Raw genomic sequence first — 21,951 nt, 5'->3', positions numbered from 1 at the left:
GTACGCTATCTTGGCGTTCGCAATACATATCTTAATTTGAGAGCTGAATAATATTTATTAAAATGATATTATGAAATTCGAAGAAATTACTGTGGCAATTTGATATTATTTCAATACGCGAGCTGAAAGCATTTCCGAACCGATAACAAATTGAAATTCTGGGTTGTTATTTATTCAATAAATTCTATGAATATTGATATTAAAATAATACTAAATATTTGAATGACTATTAAAGAAAAAATAAGTAGAAATATAACTATGTCAAAATACTATATTCATATAGTTAAATATTTTAACTTAAAAGAACAAGTAAACGTAATAGATCATCACCACCCTCGTGTCTGTAGTAAGTTGATTGCCTAAGCCTCAGGAATGCTGTATTTCTGTTTACACAGTCCAATAAACACAGCCTAGGTCTCATAATCCTTTTGGTCTATTGATGACGAGCTTATTAAGTGGTTGGATATTTTCCACCCTTCTGTTATGGCCCAGCCTAGGTAGTCGCCCACGTTCACTTGTATATTACGTATAATTAATTAATGGTTGTGACTTCCTCGTCTCACCCAAACTTCATCAGACGCGGCTCCGAAGATTTCTTCCTTACACAGATTTTTAGTTTCCACTTATTTTTATACTGGGCCCATCATTCTGTTATAAGCGCCCAATGTGGGTATTGCAGAACTTTATTTTAGTTTTACCTATAAGGAATTTCGATCCACTGCATCACTGTATATTCGTACCTAGTAAGATTTAAAAAGATAGAAAAAAAACTTCAGAAACACACAATATTAAAAAAAATACTCGTAGTTGGGCTGATTGAGATTCAAACTGGCATAATATTTAACTGTCTGGTAATATAAGTGCTCTTAAGTTAACGATCTGCCGATGATTAGTACGAATTATTGCTGATAACTACGTTGGCTAAAGTGTTTCAAATTCTGTCAAGGAGAGGTTACCTAATTAACTTAATGGTAGATATTACAAACTTGATTAATAGCCGGCATCCGGTAAGATTAAATATATCATAGCAATATTTTAGTGATAGTATATAATGCTCTACTATCAATCTACCATTGTAATTTTTCAACTTAAAATACGTAGGTATTAGATAGTAAACACATTGAGACGTTATACATTAAATTTGTTATACATTGTTGATCTCTCACTCCTACGTCAGGCCGTAAGTGATGCATACGATTCAAGTGACACGGCAAGGTCACGCAGGGTTCCTCATTGTTAAAAACGACTTTAACGTAAGCTGGTTAAGGAAATAATAATAGGAATGGTAAATGTTTTCCCCTCAATGAAATTATAATTTATTTAAGATTTAATTTCTATAAGAAAAGAGTCTTCCCGCTATTGACGCGTTGGACATGTCTGATATATTATTCAAACGTAAATAATATTATGAAAAATAATCAGTGTCTCAAATTGATAAGTAGGTACATATTTGAAAATATGAGAACATTTTTATTATTTAAAAATATATAGGTACATTGGTTAATTATTTCGCGAATTTTCCGATCAGTTTCGATGAAAACGCATTTCGATCAATGTTCGTTGAACATTATCAATTTTGCAATTTAAATTGAAGGCGAGCGTCTACGACGGAGCAGCCGGCGTCGAACAAAGGGGAAGGCCATCTCGGCTGACAAGGGCCGACAGATATTGATACAAATCGCTGAGCAAACAAGTCGATATACTCCATCCACCAGCAGAAGCGATGGGATAAACAATGGGCAACAAGATGTGAGAAATTCACGTCGATTTACTTCGCAGCCACTATCTGAGAGAAGAGGGCGTGATGAATTGCTGTATACACTTGGAAAACTAAACATGAAACAACTAATTGCATGAAATAGATTACAATACAATAACAAACAATTCGTAGATTTCGCTCAGCCATTGTACAGCATCAAATATGGATTAACAATGTTGGATAGTTTCAAAGCATATTATGTTCAGCTAACCTTGGTCTATATTAATTTAACACACGTTGCTTCAAAGGACCTGGAATTTTCATCATACAATAGATTAATAGAACAAAGATAAACAAAACTTTTGAATAGTTGGTATATTCAATAGCTTATCCAATAAGCTCGTAGGTTCGTAGGTACGTAGATACATAATGAGTATGTTACCATTTCTAAACGTCATACAAAATAACGAACTATCTCTAAACAAAAAGGAAAAAAAAATAGTTTAAAAAGTAGGTGTTAAAACTGAGAAGGTTTTAAGAGATTCTGAGAAAATGACTTAGTATTAAATATTATACGGTTTGCCTGAGCCGCATTTTCCAAATTTTCCACATATAGCCCGCTGGGAGGACGATAACTGACGCAAACTCATGGTTTTGATCAAGTCGAATGTATTAACGGACGAGAAAGAGCTCTCCAGCCTCTATATTATGTGAGCCCATGGAAAAATCTAGTAGACGAAGAAGAAGAATATTATTACAAAAAATTAGAACTAATTATTAATAGAAAAATAATTTATTCATAAAATTTTCAGTAATTGCACAACTATTTACTGTATACTTGTCTTTATTGGAATTTTTAAATTGTGATCTATGCGACAGTGACATATTTTTTTGGGTACAAAATAATCTGTTTGATAATTACGACACATTTTGGCGTCGTCGTCTGGTGTCTCCCTTGTAGCATGATTGTTTTTGATTTTGATAAAGCGTATACTTAATAATAGAATACCCACCCCATATTTCGAAATCCGAAGAAATAATATAATGCCTTAAAATATCCTGTTTTCAGAATTGTTTTTAAATAGACCAAACATATATAGCGTCTAACGAAATTAATTAAAACATCTATTAATCACTCAAAATGAAAAAGCTGTCCAGAGAAAAGATCAAATACAACAGTGTATACCATGTATATAAATAAATAGTACGAATGAAAAGCGTAGTTCTGCATTGCATTCAATTCTTGGATTGTTGCAAATTGTCTCGATGCATATAATACACTGAGCACACAGTACGTCGGGAAACTTATGATTGCTCACGTAATTTAGGGTGTACTTATATTTTATTCTGTATATTAATACCTATTATGATAATAATAGGCACGCGTTGAATATATACAAATATAGTGGTGACAACGAGTCCTTTGGGAACTAAGCGTTGTCAGCTTAAGTCCACGATGTAGAGGTCAATCTCAAAAATATTACTCAATTATTTTAATGTACATTTTCAAAGGCCGTCAGCGGTATCAATTATCGCTTATTCGATGAGAAACGCTGACGGCAAAAATAACATTGTTTGTTACATGCATTTCCTAAACATACAATTTCACACGCATCCAGTTACAACTTAAAAATAAGAACTTTATCTCAACTACTATTATCATGTTTAATATGACATTTTCACGCAGTCAGCCAATACTCAGTAAAGTTAGTTGACCGAAATTCTATTATCTAAAAGTTATTTAGTGTCAGCATTATTCAATCTGAGGATAGAAAGCATAAATAGCATATCAATATGGAATGGAAATGTCACTATGTACCACAGCGCCTCGGGCTGAATATCTCACTCCGCTTTTATCTTTTAGTATTGTTATAACTGTCACTCCTATACTTATATCACTGTAATTGTGTAAACCAATAAAATAAACTCGCATTCTCAATCCACACTACAAGTCTACACATCACATCATCCGTCAACCCACACACACCTTACATCTCATATATATATTAATTGAGATGATGTTTAACTTATAACTTATATGCTAAGACAAAATGAAATTGCGATTGGTAAACATTTTTTTGTGACAGACACTAGACTTTTATTGCATTTATCGTTATTACATATTTCGGTCACTGGTGATTATGATTTGCGGAGTATTATTGGATTAGTAGTTATATAATGCTGGTATCAATTACCATAACAAATATATACAATGCCACCTGTCACCACACAATATATTAATTACTTACTAGTGAATGCAAAATAGTATAATTAATTACTACAAAAAGAAAATACTACAAAATATAAAGCCAACATGACAACTGATGTTCATCTTAATATGGTCTACTAAATATTCTAAAAAATATTACATGGCGTGGCAGCTGCTGTCAATTTATATTATTATGATAATATAAACATAGGTTTACATTTTTCTCTCAATTGCGTACCGTGTTAAATACTGTTTGTATATTAAGATATTGGTTATGCTAATGTGTTTAATTTGTTGGAATTTGATAACACGAATGAAAAGAGAGCTGTAATTTTAAAATGAAAAATCTAATTCAAATGGCAAGAAAGATAAGACACACCGACCGAAAGCGAAAAAGCCATTGATATAAAAAGATTTCAAACAACACTTAACTGATTCATAAACATTGTTGCGTCGTGGAAACGAAAAGCTTTCCTCTAATGTCGCAAATGGGAGCATTTACCGATATAAAGTCAACAAATGGTAGGCATCAAAGAGAATGAGAAAAGTAGGACTTTAATACAAAATAAATGTTTTCAGGAACTTTATGGAAATAAAGAACGACAAGAGGGTTTTTTTTATTTAATACACCCTCGCATAAAAATAAATAAAAAATAAAAGACACCGAATCGTTTGATCACGATAAAGCCATAAACATATTGCGTTATTTTATATTAGACCTACCAATCATAAAAGTATCATAGTTGCCTATACATTCTTTAATATTTTTATTATTTCTTAGAAGAAGATTTATTACTATATATTCAAAGATTATTAGTTCGGTCGAATTGTTTTTTATTCAATTCGCTATAATTTGATTAAGGATAAAGTCCATCATTAGAAACATCTAAAATCCACCATTGTCAGTAAGTACATACTTTATTATTATTCTTGTTTTCTACGTACATATTTTAAATGATAATAATACTCCTGTGACTGTAATAACTTTTCTTTACTCAAATTTGAAAACAAATACAAGGCACAGTCCAATATAATATTTGTAAAGTCATTTACCCACTCGATAGATAATTGAAAGATTTCAGATAGTGTAATATAATAATAAACATGAAGTACCTGGAAGATACCTAAGCATTTTTGATGAGACCGTAACATAAAAGATCTTTTTTTTTTTTCAATACTCCAGTCTTTGTAGAAGACCATGGTGGATAATTTTACCATGTATAAGAATTATCAAAAAAAACTCAATTATTGTACTATCCACGAAGATAACCAATACATTAGATATTATTGATTAATCTGGCGTTTACGTGGTATAACTCCATTGAACAAGAGTTATATTTGTTAATTCTATTTTATTCATTTACGTTGACAGCTTTTTTCAGGCTAAAAACCCATCTTCAGAACAGTCGGCTATACACGTATACAGTATAATTACAGTAGAATTAAAAAACCTTCGTTTTAAAACCGTTAAGACATTACTAACGTCTTTATAAAATGTTACTCTTTCTTCAAACATTAATCTACAGTACCTACGTGTGACCTGTCTATCCGGCATCAGATATTCTGATAACATGATATTATAAATAGTGATATATTCTTTATAATATTTGTGATTGTTATATTTTTCTTCAAACGTCTCAAAACTTTTGCATTTCAAACTCTGTCCATCCAAAAGAATTTTAATATTCATGTACCTAATTAACACCATATTCCAATATTTCTGTAGCGTGACCTGCTTTCGGTCCTACAAATAAGTAATGCTCAGGCGTAGCAGTGTAGAAATTCCATCATAACGTTACCATTACAGACAAAGTCACGCAACTAAAAAATAAAGGTACTCCACACCATTTACATTTTGATTTTAGTCTCTTACGAATAGCTCCACTAATCATTCTAGCAGTATCTTAAATATTTGTACCGACTTTTTCATACCCTATACCGTTTATGTATTGATACCACTTCGTTTAAAGTGACAGTAATGTCTCTGTGAGTGAATTTGTAAACTACAATTTGATACATTTCACTGAAAATTTTCATTTTTAATAACATGCATCTAAAAATAATTAAATGATTTTAGACATGATACAACAAAAGCAAAATATATAAAATAGGCGTTTATTGGATGTCCGACTCAAACTTTTATAATTAAAATGTAGGCTGTAAGTTCTTTAAAGGTCAGAGATTTTAGAAAATAGCACAATTTAAAAATATTTTATTTGCTTAAATTAAAAAGAAAACATATTTTTCTAAAAAATATAAATTTGTAAGTAGATATATGTGACGATGTAGCCTTTTTACGTAGTCACTAAAAGCTGGTCATAATTTTTACAACTTTTATATGAAGTATGTATTATGAAACCGCGGTTTCTTCGCACAGCGAGCATATCTTTACCTCAAAGCCAGCATGTCTTATATAAGATTTTTCAAAAGTGTGATGAGTACACTGATTTTGTATCTAAAGTAATATGTTCTAAAGAAATCTCATCCTTTGAGTAGGTATATTCATAACAGTACAATAATATCATTAAAAAACATTAAGATGAAAGTACCTAGTTTATCGTTGAATATTTAATTGAGTTTTCCGTAAGTGTTTGGACTTAATATACGCCGGGTCTTAGCATGTACATATATATTTGTAGACATTAGTTATTAATGCTGCCTTACTACTAATCCATAAATAAAGTGAATAGTATTCAAACTCAGTGCACCAAATATCCGACATACAAGAACGTATACAGCATAACAAGTAATCCCATTGCAATTGCAAATAGCTGGAAGCTCCCAGGACGGATATTGTGAAAGTTGACGCTCGTCGTTCAGCCCGACTTTGCTGTGGTCACATGTTCTTTTCACGTAAAATATATTTGACTGAAACTATCGCCTGAGTCCAACTCGAGTGGCTAAATTACTCGTTGGATATTTGAAATTGCTACTATACAGTAGCAATTTTTTGTAATATATATGACAATAAGTAATACATTACGTTTTATATTAACATTGCAGTAAAATGAAGGATACTTAGCTCGAAGAAGATATAATGACTTGATGAATCTAGTCATATAGGTGTGGTAGCTACGCAATGACATATATAATATCCGGAATCGACCCAATGGATGAAGAAGTTTAGATCCATAGAAGTACGAAGCAACGCAATGCACAGAAACGAAAAAAAAATCAAACTGATCATAATTTACACATAATTGATTATTTATTGCAAAATTTGAATAATACGAGGGTGGGTCAATAAGTCCTTAGAAAAGCCGACAGGTGGCGCGACTAGTACTGTAAGCGGTTTGTTTTCATGCAGCGGCACTACCGATTCAGTATGCTGCGAAGTTTCAATCAGATTGGTCGGGTTGTTGTTTTTTTATTTTCGTACAATTAAAAAAAAAATTTGCTTGTTTACAAAAATGGAGAAAATTGAGTTTAGAGCTGTTATTAAACATTTTAATATAAAAGGGTTAACAGCAAAGGAAATAAAAAATGAGTTGGATTTAGTTCACGGCATATCTGCTCCTTCACTTGCAACTATTTATAACTGGTTAAATGAATTTAAACGTGGTCGTACATCAACAAAGGAGGAACCACGCTCAGGACGTCCTGTAGAGGTGACTACACCAGAAATGATCAATAAAATCCACGATATGGTGTTAAGTGACCGAAGATTAAAGTTGAGTGAGATAATTGAGGTTACAGGGATCTCAAAAGGTAGCGTCATTTCTATTTTACATGACAAATTGGGCATGAAAAAAGTTTCTGCAAGATGGGTGCCGCGTTTGCTCACAGTCGACAATAAACGCAATAGGGTGGTGGCCTCTAAAGCCCTGTTGTCGCTGATGCAACGCAATCCGGATAAATTTTTTCGTCGCTTTGTGACTGTAGATGAAACATGGATACACCACTATACTCCCGAGACGAAAGAACAGTCAAAGCAGTGGATTGCGAAAGGCAAACCATGTCCAAAGAAGGCGAAAACCGTAAAATCAGCTGGTAAGGTTATGGCTACTGTATTTTGGGATGCACGTGGAATTATTTTTGTTGACTATTTGGAAAAAGGAAAAACAATAACAGGGGATTATTATGCATCTTTATTGGACCAGCTAAAAAACGAAATTGAAGAAAAACGGCCTCATTTAAACAGGAAAAAAATCCTCTTTCATCAGGATAATGCCCGTGTTCACACATGTTTACGATCAATGGCTAAAATTGAAGAATTGAAATTCGAATTGGTCGACCACCCACCGTATTCGCCAGATTTAGCCCCCAGTGACTTTTTCCTTTTCCCAAACTTAAAAAAATGGCTAAGTGGACAACGTTTTTTTTTCAAATGAAGAAGTCATCGATCGGACAAATGCTTATTTTGAGGACCTTCCGAAAACTTATTTTTCTGACGGTTTAAAAAAAATTGAGAAACGTCTAACCATGTGTATTGAGCTCCAAGGAGATTATGTTGAGAAATAAAAAAAAATACAAAAATAAAAACTGTTTTAATGCTTTTTTCTAAGGAATTATTGACCCACCCTCGTACATTATCCTATCTAAGAGTGCCGTTATTTATAAGCGTGGAAAATATACAAATATCTTAATATATTGTAAATACAAAAGAAACCGTCTAATAAAAATTATACCAATTTAAGTACTATGGATCAATTACAATATCTAATATATAAAAAATAATATTTGTTTGTGGGTTTGTTTGTTTGTTTGTTCGTTTTGAATGCACTGCCATACCGTTCATCCGATTGCGATAAAACTTTGTCAACTTATTGCTTGCACTTTCGCGAAGAGTATAGGCTATACTAATATATAAAAATGAATGTCTGTCTGTCTGTGTGTCTGTCCCGTATGCGTTCCTATACCATTCATCCGATTGCGATGAAATTTTGGTAAGTGGTTGTATGCATACCCATGAAGGTTTCTGAATTAGAAAAATCATCATCTTCTTCTTCTTCTTCTTCTTCATTCTATTTTCTTTTATTCGTATGGTTCCTATACCATTCATCCGATTGCGATGAAATTTTGGTAAGTGGTTGTATGCACACCCATGAAGGTTTCTAAATTAGAAAAATCATTATTTTCTTCTTCTTCTTCATTCTATCTTCTTTTATTCGTATTGTTCCTATACCATTCATTCGATTGCGATGAAACTTTCATCGGTTGTTGTGGTAACACCCGTAAAGGTTTCTGAATTAGTACAACCATCTTCTTCTTTTTCTTCATTCTATCTTCTTTTATTCGTATGGTTCCTATATCATTCATCCGATTGCTATGAAACCTTCAAAAGTTGTTGTGGTAACACCCGTAAAGGTTTCTGAATTAGTACAACCATCTTCTTCTTCTTCTTCTTCTTCATTATATCTTCTTTTATTCGTATGGTCCCTATATCATTCATCCGATTCCGATCGTCAGTGGTTGTGCCAACACCCGCGAAGGTTTCTGAATTTGTACAACCATCTTCTTCTTCTTCTTTATTATATATGTATTCTTTTATTCGTATGGTTCCTATATCATTCATCCGATTGCGATGAAACCTTCATCAGTTTTTGTGGTAACACCCGTAAAGGTTTCTGAATTAGTACAACCATCTTCTTCTTCTTCTTCTTCATTATTTCTTCTTTTATTCGTATGGTCCCTATATCATTCATCCGATTGCGATGAAACTTTCGTCAGTGGTTGTGCCAACACCCGCAAAGGTTTCTGAATTAGTACGACCATCTTCTTCTTCTATTCTATATTCTTCTATTTGTATGAGTTCCTATTCCATTCATCCGATTGCGATGAAACCTTTATCAGTTTTTGTGGTAACACCCGTAAAGGTTTCTGAATTAGTACAACCATCTTCTTCTTCTTCTTCTTCTTCATTATTTCTTCTTTTATTCGTATGGTCCCTATATCATTCATCCGATTGCGATGAAACTTTTGTCAGTAATTGTGACAACACCCGCGAAGGTTTCTGAATTAGTACAACCATCTTCTTCTATTCGTATGCGTTCCTATACCATTCATCTGATTGCAATGAAATTTTGATCAAGTGTTGTGCTCACGCCCGCAAAGGTTAATGAATTGATAAAACTATTTTCTTCATCTTTTTCTTCAATTCTATCTTCTTCTATTCGTGTGCGTTCTTATACTATTCATCCGATTGCGATGACATTTTGACCAGTTGTTGTGCGCACTAATTAATAAGTTAATAACGTTTGCGTATTTTGGATTCGATTTTAATTTAGTGTTCTTTTGTTTGACCTTTACTCCTATTAGAATTATTTTCATATTGATATATTGTATTACACAGATATTTTAATATTAAAAAAATAATTACCTCTTATTATTTTTTAAATATCTAAGATAAATATAACCACGAAGCGACCCTGTGCGAAGCCGGGTACTTCAGCTAGTAATATTATAAAATAACTGATAACATTGTAGACATATTTTTTCGCTTGAGCGTAATAATCAATACAGACTTTAAAAACTAATTCTTTATTTAGTCATTTTTAACTTTTTTTGGTTGGAGGAACCTTGGAGCATTTTGTAAAATCTCGGGGAACCCCTACCTGGCACAACATATTAAGATTCAGATGGGTAAGTCACTTATTTACCCATTACTACCTGTAACCTTATAATTCTGATATAGGTACGCACCCACTGATAATAAACGAATGAACAAGATTTTTATCATTTCCATAAAATCTACTCTCAAAAGTTGTATTATTCGCATCCCTACTTTAATTTTTCACTTAATAAAATGTGATGCCCCCTAAATAACGCAGTAACCGGTAAATGATTATAAATTGATAAATTTGTAAAAACAATATATTTATTTCCTACACTTCAGATACAGGAGTGTAGGAATATAACTTTGTTATAACTGTGAAATTAGCGTGTATATTTTGAATTCTTTTTCACAAACAAAACGAACAGTGCACAGTATGTGGCAGCAACTAACCACTAAATTCGTCAATTTTTATTACATTATCTATTGTGTAAAAGCTTATTTTTTCCAAAATACTTCATTGTTTCATCACTACTTACAAGAGACTTAAATGTTATCGTATTAAAGTGACTAGATAACTAATTATATCTCATTTACATACACTGTACTAAGTTTAAATACTATGTTATTATAAAAGTAATCATTCAACTTATTACTAATAAATCTCTCTAATACTATATTAGATTAGTTCTACACCAGGGATAGCGAATCTTTTTAGGTACGCGTGCCAAAATTTCCCAAATAATATTTTTCAACTGTCCGACGTGCCAAGCAGTTTTTTATGGCAAATTTTTATTTTAAGTTTTATAAAAAAATAGTTAATAATTCTCTTAAAAAGGTTTAAAAATTACGATTGAGTTATTGCTATTCTATCTTTCGCCGTATTTCTAGCTGAAGGCATATCTTTTATTCATTGAATATTTTTTTCCTTATTTTCAAACTACTTAAAGTGATCGTGGAAGCATTTAAACCACTCTTATTTATATTATATTCTCCATCAGTGAGCGGTTTTCCATTTTTAGAGATTATGTTTGAGGTAAAATAACAAGCAGTTATTATATTTCAATGACTGCCGATAATTAATTTCATAAGGATTGTTGATTGTATATTTTTATGTTTAATTCCCCGATCCTAAGGACCGAGCTATGCAATCGTATGATTACATTAACGTAATGATTTGCCAGTAATTTTTAATACAATGCGATTTGTCATTATTTATGCATGAATTTCATCGTTACCGTTTGCACATCGATTGGTACCTAAACATATTAAGAAAAACCGAAGTAAAAACGCATGGCTATGTCGTCATTATTTTATAATATTATAAGTAAGTACTTATAGATTTATTTGTTAAACTTTTTTATAAAATAGATATTTTTTAAATATACTTATATGAAATAGTAATATTTCTTTTCTTTTCAAAATGAAACATTCGCGTGCCATGCAAAATCATTTCGCGTGCCACTAATGGCACGCGTGCCATAGGTTCGCTATCCCTGTTCTACACCTTGTGATGGATAAAGTTATATTTGAAAATAAAATGAATTTATAATGGTTAAACGAATAATTAATTTATTATGGGTTTATTTACTGACAATTAGCTTTTTAATTAAGTGCCACCGCGGCTAATGAATATTAATGCGAAATTAAAATAAAACATTCAAAAATAGTTTTAATGGTGTTGCGCCGGAAGTGTGTTATTTGACTGACGTGTTTTTCGTTAGGGAAATTACTTGGCATGACGAAACGTCAAGTTTCTTTCCAAACTGTGATACGGCCCATGCGCTCATCGTTAATCGATTTAAACGAAAAATAATTTTTCACATTATCCAATCAGTGACAGCAACCAATTTGTATACAAATATTACTCGAAATATTATTCACTGCCAATTATTTTTTATCCATGACTGACAATAACGTCATAATATGACTCCGAAGTCTCTGCAATATTTAGGTTACATAACCTGTGGGGAAAAGATGATTTCTAAAGGTTCGTCGTTAGTACACATATCGAGGGTCCAGGTGAAAGAAGTAGGTCGCCTACCAGGCATATCCAATGTGTCGATGATCGTGGGATGGATTTAAATCAATCGCACCATAAATATAAACAGCGTGTATATTCAGTTGTTTTTTTTTTTTTTTTTCTTTATTTGGAAGCAATTGAGCTCTTCTCTGAATGGAAGGCTATTCTGCTTTACAATGGTTTACAAAAGTATACATACATTTTTTTTAACGACAGGCATAAATAGTTACATTATTAATGATACAGAATTACATTTTTGTTACACTATACACTAGACATTTACGTTACATTTTTGGAGAAATTCATGTACAATTTTCATAACTGAAATATTTGGTTTTGCCAGGAACGAATTAATCGTAAAAGGAGGGTATAACCTGCTCTCCTGGTCATAGGCATCACATTGCCAGACAATGTGGTTAAGATCTTGAGTGGGATGTCCACACTGACACTGAGGGCTATCTACCACTTTAATTTTGTACAATGATTCGTTGAGACTGTAATGCCCTGACCTGCTTCTAGCTATTGTCACTATTACATCTCGCTTTATTTTACAATGTTTACTAAACCAAGTTTTAGGAGATCTACTATAAAAGTTTTGATAGTAGTGTGTTCCCTTTTCTTTCCCAAGATTTTCTAAATATTTACCGTTATTTTCGCTCATTGTTTGTTTAAACTGGGCTTCAAAATCTGTGTATGGAATTCTTATATTTTCTGATGGGTATTTTACAGATTTTTTTGCCAATTGATCCGCAATTTCATTGCCATTAATTCCTTTATGTGCTGGAATCCAGTATATCTGTATATTTGTACCGTGTTCGTTACTATTGCTAAATTTGGAAATGTTGGTTCTAATATTAAGAATGTAGTCATTAGTTTTGATGCTGAAATTTGGATTTTCGAGCGAGTGAATCAGACTTAAGGAGTCAGTGAAAATGTTGATATTTTTATTTTTGTAATTAAGTGCAATTTTAGTGGCTTCGTATAAGGCTAAGCACTCTGCTGTATAGATGGAAGTGAATCTGTGGACACTTTTGGCAACCGACGTGTTGGATTGGGGGAAGAACACTGCTACACCTACTGAAGGTGAATCGGGAATTTTGCTTCCATCCGTAAAAATTTGGACTACATTTTGATTGCTAAATTTGGACTTGAATAATAAGTCGGGAGAGTCGGAGTGCGATAGCTCCATTCCTATTTTTGTATTAGTTAACACGTTATATATAATATCCTCATATGTATAATTAAAAAAGTTGTAGAAATCTCTTTTTAAAATCAGATGATCAATACAATTTACAGCTTGGATACTTTCTTTTAAAATTTGAAATCTCTTCGGAGTACGATCTCGCGTTATAGTTGTGTGTAGAAATCTGTTGACATTGTATCTCGTATTAGAAGTACGGTTTGACATACATTTTACCAAGAAGTTTTTACATAGAAATTTAGATCTTTCTTCTAGTAATGTTATCTTGGCTTCGGCAAGTAGTATGTTAGTAGGTGTACTTTTTCTTAGGCCAAGAGCCAATCTGATAGCTTGGTTCTGTAGTCGTTCTAACTGTAGCTTTGCTCCTTTATTTTTTGGGAAGTAAATATAGCTTCCATAGTCCATTATGGATCTGATGTAGCTTTTATAGAAAGTTATTAGAGTGGAAGGGTGTGATCCCCACCAAGTACCTCTGAGGAACTTTATAATGTTGGTGGCTCTATTGACTTTCTGGGCAATGTAATTGACATGTTTATCAAAAGAAAGCTTGAAGTCAAAATAAATACCTAGAAATTTGGCTGATTCAGTTGATTTAATCATCATATCATTCAATTTAATTTGAAATTCTCCCGGCAGTATTTTGTTTTTGTTGAAATGTACGAATACCGTTTTCTCCGGAGATAGATCCAAACCCAGTTTGAATAGATTATTTCTAATTGTTTCTAGTGCACATTCCATTATATTTTTATCCTGATTGGGGTCTTTAGTTTTAAGGAACAAAGATATATCGTCTGCAAATTGGGAGACTGTTATAGCTTTCGGTATATTGCGAACAATGTGGCTAACGTATATAATGTAAAACAGCGGACTTAAAATTCCTCCTTGAGGAACGCCTTTATACAGTGTCCTCGGGAGATCTATGTTTGAATTAGTATAGATTAATCTCTCGTAGACAAGAAAAAAACAGAATTTAACGAGTTTAAAGGGGCACCCTATTTGTGCCAATATTTCAACGAGAATATCTGATTGAACGTTATTGAAGGCTCCAATCACGTCCAAAAAAATACCTAGCGTATGTTTTTTTTCATTAAAAGATTCTTCAATATACATTGCAACATTTGTTAGGTTATCCGCACAGGAAAAACCTTTCCTGAATCCGGTTTGTGTATCTGGGATAATTTTTTCTCTTTCCAGCCACCAGCGAAATCTATTTGCGACCATGATTTCTAAGATTTTGCAGACACATGAGGTCAGTGCAATAGGTCTTAAGCTATCCGAATTAGGTTTATTAATAAAATGTATAAATATGCTTTTCCATTCGTCAGGGAATTCCATGCTATGAAACATGAGGTTAAAAATGTCAAGGAATATGTTTTATTGGAGTGGGAAGCATATTAATGACTTCATACGTTATCCCGTCCGTTCCAGGTGCGGAATTATGTTGACGAGAATTTAATGCTATGCTGAATTCTATGAAACTAAAGTGAGTGTCGAATAGCGTGTTATTTTTGGTAACAGGGAAAATGTTAGGGTTACTTGGAACCCACGGTGGGCATAGTTTTTCAAGAGCAGCTTCAATTTTCTCTTTATTTTGCATATTTTGTTCAATACTATCGGGTCTAATTTTTATCCATTTGTTTTTAAAAATTTTTGCTTTTTCCCATGTATACTTAAGGTCTGTGCTAAAATTGATGGTCTCTGCAAATTTTCGAAAGCAGTCACTCTTTTTCTTTTTAAAAGTTTTTTTAGCTATGGCAGCATTCTTTTTGTATTCAATTAAGTCTTTAAAATCTAAGGTAAATTCCCATTTTTTTAAGGCAGCTTTTCTTTTTCTCTTTACCTTATCACACTCTGAATCCCACCATTCTACTGGATTGCTATGGCGAAATTGGGGATTATTCCCTTTTTTTGGGGTGCAGTCTATGATTGCTTGTGTGATTTTTTTAATGAGGAATTTATACTGCGAGACTGAACTTAAACTGAGAAAAGAATCTGTTTTGAATTCATTAATATTTTCAGCCATTGTATTTTTAAATTTAACCCAATTGGTTTTTTTTGGTCTGCAACTTGAAAGTCTTTTTGAAATAAATTGCTTTTTGTACAGATAAATTAATACGCACTGGATAGTGATCCGATCTCCGGGGGTCTTCATCTATATTTAATACAATCTGTTGTAGAAGATTAGGAGAAGAAAAAACTAAATCAATATTTGATTTTGTACCTCGTCGCAGATCAATACGGGTTTTAGTATTATTGTTTATTAAAATTAAGTCGTAATCAGCTAAAGTATAGATGATTTTAGAACCATTTATATCATTTCTATTGCAATTCCACGCGACATTGTGGGCATTGAAGTCTCCCACCAATATGGTTTTATCATCTAATAGAGTATTACTAAAAACTTGATCCCATTCCTGAAGCGACAGATTTGTATTATTTCCGCTATTGCTCGGGGGCCTATAAACTGTAATGATATTAATTTTATCTTTAAGGTTAGTCAGTGTAATGCCCAAAACTTCAGTGGATATGTTCGGAATGATGAGGTTGTTAATAGCTTTGTAAGCTATAGTATTTCTAATAATGAAAATTATACCTCCTCCTCTGGCGTACGTCCTGTCTCGCCGAAGCACCATAAAACCTGGGAAGCTAATAACTATGTGAGGAATGGTGTCGTTTAACCATGTTTCCACGCCTATAAAAATATCAATTTCATCTAGCATCACTCTAAGCTCCTCTAGTCTATTAAGAATGCTTCTTGTATTCCAGAAAACAATACGTATATCAGATTGAATAAATTGGTTAACTTTGTTGCTGGAATTATGCATTATGTTATTGTTCCTCTTGTCCTTCCAACGAACTAATATCTTCACTGGAAACTTTTAATTGTGGATTACTGAGTCTTTTCTTGATCTTTGTTATGCGACTTTTAATGCTGCGTTCTTTTAAATGACTATAGATTTCTGTTAGCATGTTATTAAGAGCATCTATATCAGTAGTAAATTCATTAGCAATCATTTCGGTATTGGGATTTCCATGTGTTTTCACAAGGAAACTGAGTAATGTTTCATAATCGATTGGAAATCTATGACGATTACTTTCAACATGTTCCTTGGCAGGTAACAAAAGTTCATTTGTATCTTCAGTGGATACTTTTTTTCTTTCTTTTTTTGATTTTTTTGGTGTCTGTTGGAGTGCAGGAATGCGTGAGATTGCATTATTTTTCACTGTATCTTCAAATTCAAATTCTACGCTGCTGATATCAGTTGGACTGGTCAACGGCCTTTTTGAACCGATTGGCGTATCCTTGTTGATAATAGAGTTGTCCGACTCTATATCTGCGGCTAGTTCATCCTCCTGGAGTGTATTTTTTTTCTCTAACGAAAGAGAGGTTAACACTTTTGGTACATTGAGAGAGTCAGGCAATTGTACAGTGTGAGGTTCATTATTTCCAGTTGTTTTACAATATTTGGCCAGATGGCCCTCTTCTTTGCATATAAAGCATGTCAATTTTTCGGTGGAGAAGTAAATCCAGTACAGGGTATTATCAAAATTTATTTGCATTGACTCTGGCAGTTTAATAGTGTCTTCTGGGTTTACATAAACCTGTCTCCGGAAACTTAAAATATGTGCATAGCCCGGTTCGTTAATACCAGCTCTGATGCTTGTAATACGTGAAGTAGTTTTTATGTTTAATTCGTTGAGTTTTGATTCCAGAACGCTGTGTGGGATTATAGGACACACGTTTGATATTATTATCCTCTTTGATTTGGTGATCAGCGGCCTGATTTCTAGTACGTGGTTTCCAATTTTAACTGTTTCTTTATTTACTGTTAATTTATCTGCTTGTTCTTCACTACTCAAGTATATACATATTCTTCCCTGGGAAATCCTAGATACATATCTTATATGACATGGACCTACCTTATTCCCGATTGACAGTGTATATTCTCGTATAGAGATGCCCTCGATAGCATCTAAAACGATGGCTTGCTCCTTCTTCGGAAATTGCATTTTTTGAGCAACTGATGCATAAGACATTGTTTGTTGGGTTTCTTTTTGGTGATCCATTGCTGGCAACGTTGTATTTTTGATTTTTAATAAGCGCCCCTGTAGTCAGAGACACTTAAATGTAAACAACTTTGTAACAATAATTTATTGTTACGCCGCCCGCACAACTGGTTATTATTAATTTGTAAACACTCGCTATCTCGTTTGGTGACGTTCGACTGTCGCCGAGCACACGGAACAACTGATATTTAGTTGTAATACAATATAATTTTACTAATATTTTGAAGATGAAGCATTAATCATTACTATTTATATTCCTTTAAGTCAGCGTTACCTTGTTGTCTCACTTGATTCGTATTACATCCGCAGAAATGCAGCAGAAGTGAGGAAAAAAGTATATGTGAATCTCCGCGCTTTAAAATGGGCCGTAAGTTCCCCTTACCATCGCGCAGTAAGCAATAAGTTTGATGATCAGTGCAATGAGTACAAAAAAGATAGCTAACTATTGTCACGACGAATAGGAAAATGAGTATTTCTTTGTGTTGTGAAAGACGTGTCGTTTAATTTGTTACATCTCGTGTCATCAATTGTTATAATACGTATATTTACGTTAGAGATGACAACGGGATGTGGTAGATCACAACCTACTTTAAGTGGGACAATGGAAGTGTCTGGCAATCTTTATAATTGAAAATCAGAGTAATAAATTATTTACTAGATTCACATAATTATGGTATGAGGATTTCATAAAAATAAGTTGTTACGTCATTTTAGTAGCTAATCGTATATATTTTATTTTTAAATTCATGACTGTCTAACTAAAAACAATATTTAAGAATATATTATCATTCACTTACAATAACTACATAATTTGAAAAGCCCTAAATATACCATACTATTATATACATAAAACATATTTAATACTTTAAAACAATCTATAAATAATATCAACTTTTAAAATGATGGACATTTCATTACCGAACACAAAGAGCAGATATTGTAGTAAATGTGATTGGTAAAAAGCTGAAAATAATAACATATTTACCAAATGGAAAATAATCTATTGTGTAGATGTGTAACAATGCAAATTAGCGACGAGGGAACATTTAAAAATAATAATAATACGTCAGAGAGACCAACCTTTTTGAGGTCTTTGTTCGCCTCCCCGTCGTCGGCTTTTCTCTTCTCGCAGGCTAGCAGGAGAGCTTTCCCAGTGGCGTCTTTATCTCCGACCTATAAAGCATAACAAACAAAACGTAAGTATCCTGGAAAACACAAATAAACAAAACCATACAATGTACGGCTAACGGTCTCAATTGAAAAACAACTAAGTCAAATCTAAATATGGAAAACCAAGATGGGCTTTAAAATAGCTGTATTGTTGTGATTCTTAGAAATGTGGGAGTGAATATTTTTATTTATAAATAAATCACGATATGGTTTCTATTATGTAACTGTTTTCCTAGAACCACATTTATAACTCTATGAATATTATTTTGTTGAAGACAGAGAGCTAGGGATAAGGATGTTGGATTACGGATGTGCAGTCGACCATGAGCCTGGAGGTTCTATAACATCGGCGTAAGTAAGTATATTTCCGTCGAAGAAAAGACATAATATCATACACCGCGTAAAGGCTAGGGGTGGCGATTGAAACAAACAATAACTTAGGTGTTTCTACACGGTCTCTACGGTTTATATATACAAGATCAAGACAATGTGCACTATTAATTTTTATATAATTTATCGATGTTAATTCTCGAGAAGTAAAATCGAGCGGTGATTTCTCGGAATATGGGGTCTAGTAAAATATTTTAGAACACTTATATCTATTTTATTTTGGATATTTATAAAACTAATTATTAAAAAAAAGAATATTCATATTTATATGCGTTCCAGTCAACTCATTGTTAGAAGACAGTCATAAGCCAGTTTCGGCTTAATTCTTTTCTTGTAGGGATGTAAATTTAGTGGATCAGTAATCAATTAAAAGTCACGTAAATGTCAACGCTGTATTATATGAAAATCAAATGCCATTTGGGCTACGTGTGTGTGCTACCAGTATCCACGTACGAATGTCAGAAGTGGCATCTTACCGAGGCACAGAGGTCTCAACTTTTGAGTGTTAAGAATCGATTCAGTTCGTAAGATGACACGCCAGTCTTTGGTGACGGATGTAATCACAAAAAGGCGCATTCATGAGCGCGACATTCCGTACCCTTGTGGCATAGTTTCAAAATTTTCACTTGCGACTTCCTCCGATGTTGGAGCGCGATAGGACAAAATAAGGAAGTGGTCTCAATAATTTCCAATTATATTTATATTTTATATATTTATAAATAATATACAATTAGAACGGTTTAGTTAGAGTGAAAAATGAACTCCTTTGAGATTATTTAATTCAATTTACCTACGGATAAAAATTTTAACAACACATTTTTCAAATGAATAAGTAACTAGAAAATCCTGCCAAAAATAAAACAAAACATTAATCAAAATTACCGATAAATTATTACATTAATCAACGCAATTTATATGAGCTTATATATAAAAGCTCTATTAAATTGTAAAATACTTATGTAGGTATTTACCCAAAATATGTTATTAATATTGCCAACTCTACGGTGAAAGCTTAGCGTATACGGGTTCATTGCACCTCAGGTAAATATCGCTATTAAGCTCGATCATTCCGTCGGTGCCAGGAACAAACCCATACTGATCGTACAGACAGAAGTGTCGTATTAAACTTTGTATGTCACTTTCAATATTGCTTTCATGTAAGTTGGTAAAACTATCGCTATTTGCATACACGTGGCGTGCGCAGGGATTATAAATTCAAACTTATCTCCTCTGGACGGCCCGCTGCATTCTTGGATGGTAATCAGTTTTAAACGGGATTATAAATATACCAAGAAACTTCAGTTAGTGTAAATCAGGTATGTTCAACGCGTCGATCGCGGGATGGATTTTCGTCAATCGCATAATTAGTCAAAAGGAATAATTAAAGTGGAAGCATTATCCATTCCTTTTTGTCGTTTGAAAATTAACTACTTGAAAGTTCGGGTGTCCTCATCATATCACTTAATTCGGATTGTATCATTGCCGCAGTAGTGAAAGAAAGATACGTTATTAATTACTGTGCTTTAAATTGATGCGTAGTTTCCTATTACGAACGCCCAGTAAATATGTACTTTAATATAACACAGTGTTACCGCCTAAACCATGACATCCTCAGAGGATCCAAGGCCATGAGGCCTGAATCATCATTGGGCGGATTCATGCAAACATGAGCAGATCGACTGCGAGACAAATTTCTAGCCCGTAAGCTTAGACGTATGAAAATTTATAGTCACTAAGGTTTTGGTCTCTCGGGACGTCGGCCGCGCTCACCGGCGTCTCCCGCCAATTTACATTTTTTTTTTTTAATATTTTTGTTAAATATTTTCTACTCTGTAAATGTATTCCGGCAATAAAACGCCCTGTTATCGCCTGTAATTCCACGTTGTCAATCAATAAGCATGTCCCCGAAAGAAGAAGCCAGCAGACGATCACCGTAACCTTACATTATCAGGGGGGTCCAGCGCATCATCCTACAACCCCCCCCCCCCTTTCGGAGGTGACAACAGTTATTCATGCATATGAGCAATCTGATAGATTCACGTATAAACGATTAAGATTCGAATTTTTGTGATATTTTACAAATTCGATACTATAGTAATTAATATTCACTGTCAACTCAAACTCTTGATTTGGTTTTCTAATTATTACAATTAGAATACCAAGGATTAAATTATTTTTTTTACTACAGAAAGATAGTAAGATATTAGCAGTTTCATTTTTTGCTCATTAAAATATCGATGCCGTTAAGTAAAATAAATATTAGTTTTGAAACAAAGTTGTTTACATAGACAACAGTAACTTGTTTCAAAACCAATATTTATTTTACTAACGGAATTGACACTTTGATGAGCGAAAAATGAAACACCAATATTATATCTTTATATCTTTTTGTTATAATTTTATTTTAAATCGTTGTTTATTTTGACTGTTGTTTTGGGTTATAAATTCATCCTCATAACGATCTAAATACTTATAACAAATTCTTGCTAAAAATTCAAATAACGAACGTTCACTATCCAAAAATAACGTCAGAAAGAGAAGAACTGTTCCGTTAAACATTTCTGCTTTGAAACAGCAAGTAAAATATAAACGCCAGTTATAATAAAAAATGAATGATTTTAGATTATTTCATAAAATAGTTGGCAAGCACTACTCCATTGTATGCAAAGTTTTTACGTGTGAATAACGACTGCGGAAA

The 21,951-nt window shown here is 33.0% G+C and overlaps 1 protein-coding gene across 3 annotated transcripts in view; it reads right to left on the bottom strand.

The window, feature by feature from the left end:
• Nucleotides 1-21,951, bottom strand: part of LOC147066200 (pseudouridylate synthase RPUSD2-like) — a 491,295-nt gene that overhangs the window by 120,261 nt on the left and 349,083 nt on the right. For all 3 annotated transcript variants that reach the window (XM_085955875.1, XM_085955877.1, XM_085955876.1), the window contains exon 3: nt 18,774-18,866. In XM_085955875.1, coding sequence (XP_085812001.1) covers nt 18,774-18,866 — 93 coding nt within the window. The remainder of the gene's footprint in view (nt 1-18,773; nt 18,867-21,951) is intronic.

The sequence above is a fragment of the Rhyacophila brunnea genome, unplaced genomic scaffold (assembly GCF_057557595.1).
Source record: "Rhyacophila brunnea isolate RB1 unplaced genomic scaffold, BYU_Rbru_1.0 scaffold_5, whole genome shotgun sequence".
Taxonomy (NCBI): Eukaryota; Metazoa; Arthropoda; class Insecta; order Trichoptera; family Rhyacophilidae; genus Rhyacophila; species Rhyacophila brunnea.
This window is presented reverse-complemented; position numbering and strand designations above follow the sequence as displayed.